The following is a 9,239-nucleotide window of genomic DNA, read 5'->3' as shown; positions in this document are numbered from 1 at the left end:
ATAGGAAAGCAACCAATATAGAAATGCTGGTAGCGCCACAAAAAATGGTTTTGCCAAAAACTGTAAAATTCCTCTTTCATGATTGAGACGTCGTGCTAAATGATTTGACTCTGTGGTTTGCTAATGGTCTTTTTTGTCCTCACAAAGAAATTGTATGATCCGTATATCACACCATGCTGAGTAGCTGGCATCTCGTTCTGATGACCTGCAGTTCATGTTTGCAAAACTCTGCCACATTTCTTGCCATCTTAAATAAAAAAATCACCAGTGCCTATGAGTACGATGTGGAGGCTCCACAGAGCCCGAGCCAAGACACACATTCCAAGAAGCCCCTGCAGCCTGTGCTGTGACACACGCTGTTAGCGGAGGCACAAGCATGCACAAGAACCAGTTCCTTTGGGTAATTCACATTTTCCCTATTTCTGGGAGAAACTCTGCCATCCTCCTCCCCTTTCCCCAGCTGATTAAATCCCTTGCTGAAAGGTAATACTGCAAAATCCATCCTTTGTTAGCCAGTAGGAGATCAGCAGTAAACAACTCAAGGACAATAGTCACCAGACATATGGAAAACAGTTCATTTTTACTGAGCTGCCACATGCAAACACTTTGCTAACGAGAATTCCTGAACGTTGAAAAAAACCTATAACCTGCTTGTTTGTTGAAACACCATACTTTTTGTGGAATGGAAGATCACTTTAGAAGCTCTTAAATGAGCTGGAAACAATTTTTTTTTTTAAAGGTGACACTTTAGACTGGAAAAGTACTGAAAAATACAGGTTAGGGAACAGCTCAACACTGTCAGGTAGCAGGCCAATAATGACCTCATACTTTCCATTTCTAGTGACTTTCATGGCTTTTAAAATGTCTTTTGCATCACGGAACTCGTGGGGGTTTGGCAGATCCCAGCTAAATCTTCATTTCCACCTCTGCGAGGGCTGTGGTATCTCCTAGCCTCTTGTTCCCTGCCCGCTGCACTTCACAGTGGTTCCTCTCCCAACAGCATGGCACTGATGAGTGATGGCAGCCAGCGGGGACGACAACTCGCAGTGCCAGCACGTCTCCTGTCAACGCTTGCTGCTTCGTGGGGCCAGGGGCAACAGTCTAGATGGACAACGATGGCAGGCGGCTGGGGTTGGAACCCCCAAACTGTGCTCACCCACGAGGCTATGGCATGGTTTCCCGAGGGGTGTTTTTCCAGAGAACGGCTGGCTCAGCTTGGCTCCGCGGCCGCACTGGAAGCAGACGTGGTCCCAAGGCCCCTGTGTGTATAGAAGTTCGCGGGGTCAGGAGACGGTTTCAGAGGGGACCCGCGCTGCCTCCTCAGAGGGTCCTTCCCTAGCGCTGGGGTTCCCCCGAACCACCAACCCCGGCCCGGGCCCCCCAAACCGGCCTTGGCAGCCAGACCCCAGCGCCCGCCCCGGGGGCAGCTACGGGAGGGCTGGGCGGCCTCTTAGGCGGGCGGCACCCCCCGGGACCCGCCTCTCTGCCTGGGGCCGGGCGCTGAGGCGAGGGGCTGCCCGCCGCGCAGGGGCCACACAAAGCGGCGCGCGGCGGCGCCTTTCCCGCCGCCCGTGAGGCGGCAGCCGCCCCTGCCTCCGCCCCGCCGCCGGGCTCCGGGCTGGCGGGAGGCGCGGGGCAGCCCCGCGGCGCTGACGATGGAGCCGCCGGTGCCGCCGCCTCAGGAGCAGCCGCCGCGCCCTCGCTCCCACACGGTCACCACCACCAGCAGCTCCTTCACGGCCAACCTGTCGGCCAGCTCCAGCACCCTCGCCTACGACAGGGAGTTCCTGCGCACCCCGCCCGGGCTCCTCATGGTGACCGAGATCGTGAGTGACCCCGGGCTGGCGGCGGCCGTGGAGGAGCCGGGCCGGGGGGTTGCGCGGAGGGGCGGCGGGGCGGCACGGAGCGCTGGGCAGGTTTGCGGGTCAGCGCGGTGGAGAGTCCCCGCCGTGACTGGGAGGTTGGGCCGCGTCCCCTCAGTTCATCACCTGATGCGGCTTCGGGGGGTCCGTACCGGCAGGTGACGCGGAGGGAAGGGACGGCTTGTAAACGAGGGCGGCTTTGGGGGGGAGCACACCGCTGCCGCCTCGGAACTATCGACAGATGCAAAAGTAATACAGCGTCATTAGTTTCCCGCAGTGTTTGCGGTGTCACCACCGCTCGTACTGGAAAAATTAGTTTTGGCAGATTGGGAACTGATTTTTGGAGGCTTTTCTTTAACTACATTGGTTGTATATGCTTTGTACTTCACAGTGCACAGATAGCCATGATGTGAGAATTAATTAGGCAAGTTATCTTCATTTTGTAGGTCAATAAAAAACATTTCCTTATGCTCTTAGTGATTAGCTATGCCTGTGCAGAGCGGGATATGAACTAACACCTTTTGGTTTTGGTAGGGTTGTTTTTTTTTTTTTTTGCAGGTACTTTATAAGGTGCAAACGCATGTACAGACGGGCAGGCAGCACGGGGTTTAGTCCCTCGTCTTAGTGGTAGGCAGTGAACAACACAACGCTGGGACCGCTCCGTGGGCCTGCCTGCTCTCGGTGTGTTAAGCAATAGATACCCAACAACTTCGCTTAAAAATAATGCGTTTCTTTTAAGTCTGCTCGTCTACACTGTTAATAGTTAAGGAACTTAAACAGCTGGTTGCCTCAACTCCTTTTTTTGAGTTTCCTGTGTGATGTTTTTGCTTTGATGATGCTGGAAGGATTAACTTATCTGACCCGATTCATTTTCAAGGCTTGAAAACATTGTGCTTCACCAGAGCAGTGGAATGACTGTTGGTTTTGCTGACTTCAAAGTTAAAATAACCAAACGAAGCTTCAGGATGACAGGCAGTGTAGGACCTCTGGCAGCAACAGAGAGGATGCGCATTGAGATGCCAGCTGCTGGGCGGGCAAGTAGCAGTGAGGGTGTGAAGTCAGAGCCTGCTACCACCTGGTATCTTGTGTGCCAGCATGGATGGGAATTCTGGCAATGTTTAGTGGGGAGGTGATTGTAGGTTTGTTTCAGTTGTTAAATACAGGGGATGCTTCGTTGTCAGAGTTGTGGTAGATCTGTGAATAAAGAAGTTTTAGTTTTTGAAATAAAAGCTTCTTTCTTTTCCACTTTTTTTCCAGTTACTAATTACAACAGAATTATGAGCCTTTCTTGTACTTTTTCTGAAGAGTGATCCCACTGTAGATTGTTAGAGAGGTACCCAAAGCTTTTCCCAAGCCCTGCAGGAGTGTGGTATATTCAGCCTGGCTGTGAATACCGCATCAGCTGCACTTAAATTGAGCTCATGGCCACAGGGCATGGACGGGCTCTTGCTTACTCTTTGTTGGAAGTGTGCTTTCTAGTTTGTGTTGACAGGTGATGATATTTGTGTAGCTTACTTTTCTAAACAGAGTGATGGCGGGTATGGGGGGGATTTTGTTTCCTATCAGCCATTCCTGACTCCTGGACTAATTATAAAATGATTCTTCAGCCACCATTTTGAGATGCTTGGGTCCATTAATATTGACATTTTGTGCTAGCTTTGGTTTAAATTTCATAAGTACTTGAGAACACATTTACCAGCTTCAGAAAGAACCTCAATGCTACCTGACTTTGTAGGCTAGTGTAGAGTTGTGGCTATTTTTATTGACAGTTTTAATATGAAGTCAAAAGCAATAAGGCAGGTCCTGTGGAAGTAGAGTATTGCTAGATACTGCCTTTGAGGAAATACTTCTGGTTCTTAACCCCACTTATTTTAAAGGAGGTAGAGTAGCTGCTCTTCTGTGAAATTAAAGGAAAAGAAAAACATAGTAGTGAATACCTTGATATGGAATTAACTGAAATAGAATCAGTTATTAAAATCAAATAAATGAGTTTATATATGTGTATATATGTGTGTGTATATATATATTTGGCATTGGTTTTTGGTCAAACCTTTTCCACCATTTCTGTATGTTCTTTTTTTTTCTGAGAGAAAATGTGCTTTAAGAGCGCATAACTAGCTTTACACAAGATCTCTATTTCAAAATTGTGCATATTCAGTGGTAATGTGAGTTTTGTACCCTAAATCAGTCAGTTCCTGCCTGTTCTGATTATCCTATACATATACAAGTTGTGGCTTGCCTGCACAGATTGGCTCTTCAGGATATTTCTGACCCTCAGTACTGATCCCCCAGCTCACAGCATGATCCTTCTGCTAAGGATTTCCAAACCTGTAAATGGGACGAACTTATATGTGTGTCGGTATTTCAGTCTCAGGAGTTTGCAGCCTGATAGATCATTTTCAGTCTGAGCACCAAGCTCTGAAGTGTAGCAGCTGTGGTGAGAGCATACCTTTGCTTCTGCTGCCCCTGCTCTGGAGACACCTGAGAGACAGGCAGGGAAGAGGACTGTATTTAGTAATATCTGTTATCACTGTGGCTACTCATCTGCCAGACCCCGTGTTCATCAGGATGCTATGTTAAAGCTAAGATAGGGGTGTTAGACAACAGTGCTGAATGTTCTGAGGGTTTGCACTGTGGGGCTGCATAAATATTTGATTATTGCCTCTGTCAATCAGTGACGTGCATGCACCAAGAGGAGTAGAGTCTGTGGCTCCTGGCTCTGAAACTGGAGCTCTCTTCTCTGTATAGGCAAAGTGCAAATCTGTGTTATTCTTCAACCAAAGAGAACGGAAAAGCACAAAGTTACCACATAAACTAAATCTTTCAGCCCCTTAAGTGAAGGATCTTGATCAGGTTTTGCTCTTACCTCCCTAGTTTGGGTTCTCTGAAGATGAATTAACTGCTGCATGGATTTCCACGTGCGCTGGTAACCAGCCTGCTTCCGCACTGAGGCTGTGGTTTAATGGCACAGTAAATTCAGCGTAACGGCTCCCACTAAGAGATTCTATGCAATGCTGCAAAACACTGGTCTGCCATTAACTCAGTGTGCCGTTTCTAGTTTGTTCAAAATGAGCTAGCTTTATAAAGACAGGTTTTATGATGGTTCAGGTATTATCTGTCCTTTACGCAGGTGATTTAAAGCCAGCATGAATCTGAGATGAGCTTGACTGTGCATATTCAGCAGTAATGGAGTCATGTACCCAAACCTGGCTCAGCTTAATTTTGTAATGCTCTTTGGTCTAGCACTGCACACATCTAGTATGAATGAACACAGAAGTGCAGCCTGAAGTGTAGGCTAAATTACCTGCTGCTGACAGATGTCCGTTACTTTCTATATCTGCCTTTGTGACTAGAGAGCACGTAAGGTTTCCTGGCACTTACTGGGAAAGAACTGGGGTCAGTTTGTTTCACTGCAAAGAGCAAAATAGAAAATGCCACTGGATTTCTGAGAGGGGCCATTGGGAACTGGCATAAAACACAGCTTTGGTGTGTGGAAGCTCATCCAAATTGCTTGCTGAACAGGGCAGGGGCTTCTGACTGGGGAGACTTGGATTCACTGGCCTTAGTTGGCCAGTGACTACTGTCAATGAATTTATCTGCATCTCTCTAACTTCTCTGAATGACTTCTCCGTTCGTGGAATATGGATAGAAATCTTTGTAAGGCACACTGAGGTCTGTTGGTGAAAAGTAGTATATAAAGCATAAGCGGTGTTACATAAAGTCTTTAATTCAGATGTTGATCACCTCAGTTGACATTGCAGTAAAAATATATCCTATAGAGATAATTGATACTTATTCCTATAGTGTAGCCCACCCCCTCCAAGGAGGATTTATATTTTCAAAAGAAGCAAGTATAACAATTTCCAGAGTTGTCTTTTGAGTGTTTCTCTTCTGTACAATGATGGCCCAGAAAGACGATATATTTGTCTTCCTGGGAATTTTATGGCCAAGATAAATGATGGCTAGTGATACCTTCTCGGAGCTTTAAATTAGCTTCTGAAGTCAAGATTATGGATCACTTTGCAGAAGTGGAGAGTTTTTGTGGTTGCTATGGATGTAGTTATAAAAATATTTACTTACTAGCAGAATGACATTGATTCCTTCAGATTGTTGCTTCACACCAGAGATACAGTCTCTCATAAAACTTGCCCTGCTAATTTTAAGGCTTGTGATGGCTATTTGTCCTTAACAAAAACACATACTAATAGCTTGGAAAGGTTTGGAAGGTGGCTATGCTGCGGCTGCAAGTGAAAGCTTGTGATGGTGTAAATTTCAGTAAATTGTAATTACAGTTGCATTTCTTCATGCTATTCTATGCAGATTACTCTTTGAGTGAAATGCCCAGAATAAGATATGTACTTGAAATAGAAGCCTGATAGGAGGTTATTTACATTATTGGCACCACATAAAATTATGTTTTGAAATTACATTTCTGGACAATAAAAATAATTTTGATCACTATTTCATTATTCTTCAAATGTGAGACCTTTGAAGGCTTAATTGAGAAAAGAAATCTTGTTGAATTTGTTTATTCTAGCAGAGTGGTGAGCCTCAAAGTATTAAATAGATGTTGAAAGTTATGTCAAATTTAAGATATTGAGGTTACCAAAACCGGAACAACTGGACATGTCCAAATGTTTGTCCAATAGGCTTTCCCTCCCTTTTTTTTCCTAAGAGATGCATCAAAACCTTCTACAGATATTCAGGTTTTGAATTAAGTTAGCAATAAAATCATATAAATGTTAAGAAAAAAAGAAGTAATACAGTGGGACCATCTACTGTGAAAAAGCTAAAAGGCAAAAATTGTGCTTCATTTTTTAAAGCTCTCCTTGCATTTAGCTTTGTCTTTCAGTCTTATGCCCTCTCTGACTGCAGTTCAGAGTTTTGTGTATAGATCCCATGCTTCGCCTGCACCCCCAGTTCTTGGATAGCCCTCAGAAACACAGAGGGAGTTTCACAAAGTCCCTTTCTTCACCTGAGTAGAAGCAAGACTTTCTCTTCTATCAGGAACTGTAGAGATTTTTTTCCGTCTTTGTTTTTTTTTTTCTTCTTATAATGCAATTTTTGCTCCAGTCATAGCATGGCTGCTTGCATGTAGTTGACAACACTGAGGCACCTTTGGATGTGTTGAACAAGTGCTTTGCCTGGAGGAGGTGTACAGAAGCAGGGTCTTAAAACGATTCACTTTGACTTACTCAGTGAAAAGAAGTATCCTGTACTAGTCAGTCACTTCATCCGGGAGCTTCATCGTCATGTGCATGAATAAGAAAACACGCAATATAAAGTCTAAGCTCTCTCCTTTGCTCTTGATCAGACAAAACTCTCACTGAAGTCAGGTTTCTGTTCTCCCTTTTTTAGGTGCTGTTGTTCCGTCTCTAACCCTTAGTGTAACTGTCCTCAGTGTAGTGGATACACACGTCTATATGATTTCCATCTTCCTCTAGGATCATATCGTTGTTTAAAGTTCTGTTTCCTTAAAGGTCTTTGGTTTCCTGGACAGGATCGGGGTGTTTCCTTGGGAAGACAGAACTGTTTGGAGGACACAAGAAAACAGAAGCTTTGGAAAGTGTTATCTGGAACGTGCTCCAAGTGCAGATAGAAACAGTATTAGGACTGACATGGTAAGAGGGTGAAAATGCCTCTCAAATCGGATGCAGATATTTTACAAAAGGTCAAAAATGCAAAATATTCTCAATACCTCAAGGTTAAGGTGGAATATGTATGAAATGTCATTATCTCTTCATGAGAAGAATGCTTTAAAGACATACTTAAACATCAACTTTGTTCTTGGGTGGATAGTGAATATAATATAATTTCTTCTCCCTCACCCCTCCCAAACTCTAGAAAACTATTTCTTTCTTTTGCACCTACAAAAATTCTTATGCAACTCAAAGCTAATTTTAAATAATTTTTTTGGCCTTCAGTAGCCTGTGTCTGTATGTTGGTGAAATGTGCAGTCCTCCCATTATTCCTAATGGAACAGGTACAGCTTCCTAGACGCTTAGCTTTAGCATGGTGCTGTGGCTGGGTGTGTGACTCATGAGGATGAGTGCTGAGGCTAAAACCATCACGGTCTGAGGACAAAGGTTGATGATACAGCTGGAAAGAGACTGGGACTGCATCCCTGAATACTGCCTTTTTCCAGCTATGCAATCCGGTCCAATAAAAATCATTATGGAAGTTATGGAAGACTTCCCCCCGCCACCCCCTCCAGAAGTCCCACATCCCTGGGTAACTGTATTATGGGAACTGAGGTGCTTGTGAAGAGGTTCTAGGTATTGTCAGATACAGCAAATGGTGGAACTCCTTGATGCTGCATTTTGTCCTAAAATGACTACAAATCCTGGACTTGCCTGTGTCTCTTTTCTCTGTGACTGTTGGTTTGGGGTTTTTTCCCTCCCTCATGCTATGTTCTTTTTTTCCCTCTTTTCACACTGGGATTCTTGCCTTCTCCTTGGAATGATTTATTACACACTATTAAGACCTCAAATTAGAGGATCTTGAAGTAGTGTATGCTTGTCTAAAAAAACGTTTTCTATGGCACATATGATAAAGAGGTACATTTGCTGGCAGTGTAGTAAGAATGCGAGCAGGGAAAGGACAAAGACAAAGAGGGTAGTTGACTATGAGTCACGCAGGACTCTTGCAAAATCATAAATGGCCCCCAAGTTTCTGACTCTTAGTCTTAACCATTAACAAAGTGCTGCTTCTGCAGCAAGAGCAGATGCCTTTCACTCCCTGCCCTAGGATGCCGGGAGCACTCCTGCATACCTGGGGAGCCAGTGGATGTGTCTGCTCTATGTCCTGCACCAACTGCATAGCAGCAACAGGCAGGTTTAGAGCAGCAGTGGCTCAAGGACTCTTCTTAAAAATTGAATTCTCAAAACTACAGAAAAATCCTCTTAGGGACTCCGAGCTCTTCTGAATGGGAAGCATAGCAGCAATTATGATGTGCTGCCCTTGTTTGGTGAGTGCCTTCTCATTCAGCCTGCTGTTCTTTCCTGTTCTCTCCTGGGAAGAATAGTGCCATATAGTCTAATGGTCCTGCTTTTATATATTTTTTTTTATATATATATATATATATACACACACACGTATATATGTATTTTTTTTTAGCTTCATTTTTTCTTTTGGATAAAGTACATATTGTAACAGTGCAATATTTTTGCACTTGTTCATGTATCAATTCCAGAAAAGCAGTAGAAAGTGTGTCCTTGCAGAGAGGACCAAGCCCTCTTTTCTAGGGTCAAATAGCAAATAGATTTTACGTCCATCAGACCTTTGGCAGGGTAGTTCTGTGGGTACGGCCTGAGCCAGTTCCCGTGGAAGCTGCTGGCACTGATTCACCTGCCTCTGAAGGGGTGGCTCTGAAAGGAC

General features: G+C 44.7%; 1 protein-coding gene across 1 annotated transcript in view; it reads left to right on the top strand.

The window, feature by feature from the left end:
* Positions 1–1,591: 1,591 nt before the first annotated feature.
* CMTM8 (CKLF like MARVEL transmembrane domain containing 8) overlaps positions 1,592–9,239 on the top strand; it is a 37,624-nt gene continuing 29,976 nt past the window's right edge. The window contains exon 1 of the mRNA XM_068405070.1: positions 1,592–1,826. Within this exon, the coding sequence (XP_068261171.1) occupies positions 1,656–1,826 (171 nt within the window). The 5' untranslated portion in view covers positions 1,592–1,655. The remainder of the gene's footprint in view (positions 1,827–9,239) is intronic.

Source organism: Nyctibius grandis, chromosome 7 (genome assembly GCF_013368605.1).
Source record: "Nyctibius grandis isolate bNycGra1 chromosome 7, bNycGra1.pri, whole genome shotgun sequence".
NCBI classification, from domain to species: domain Eukaryota; kingdom Metazoa; phylum Chordata; class Aves; order Nyctibiiformes; family Nyctibiidae; genus Nyctibius; species Nyctibius grandis.
This window is presented reverse-complemented; position numbering and strand designations above follow the sequence as displayed.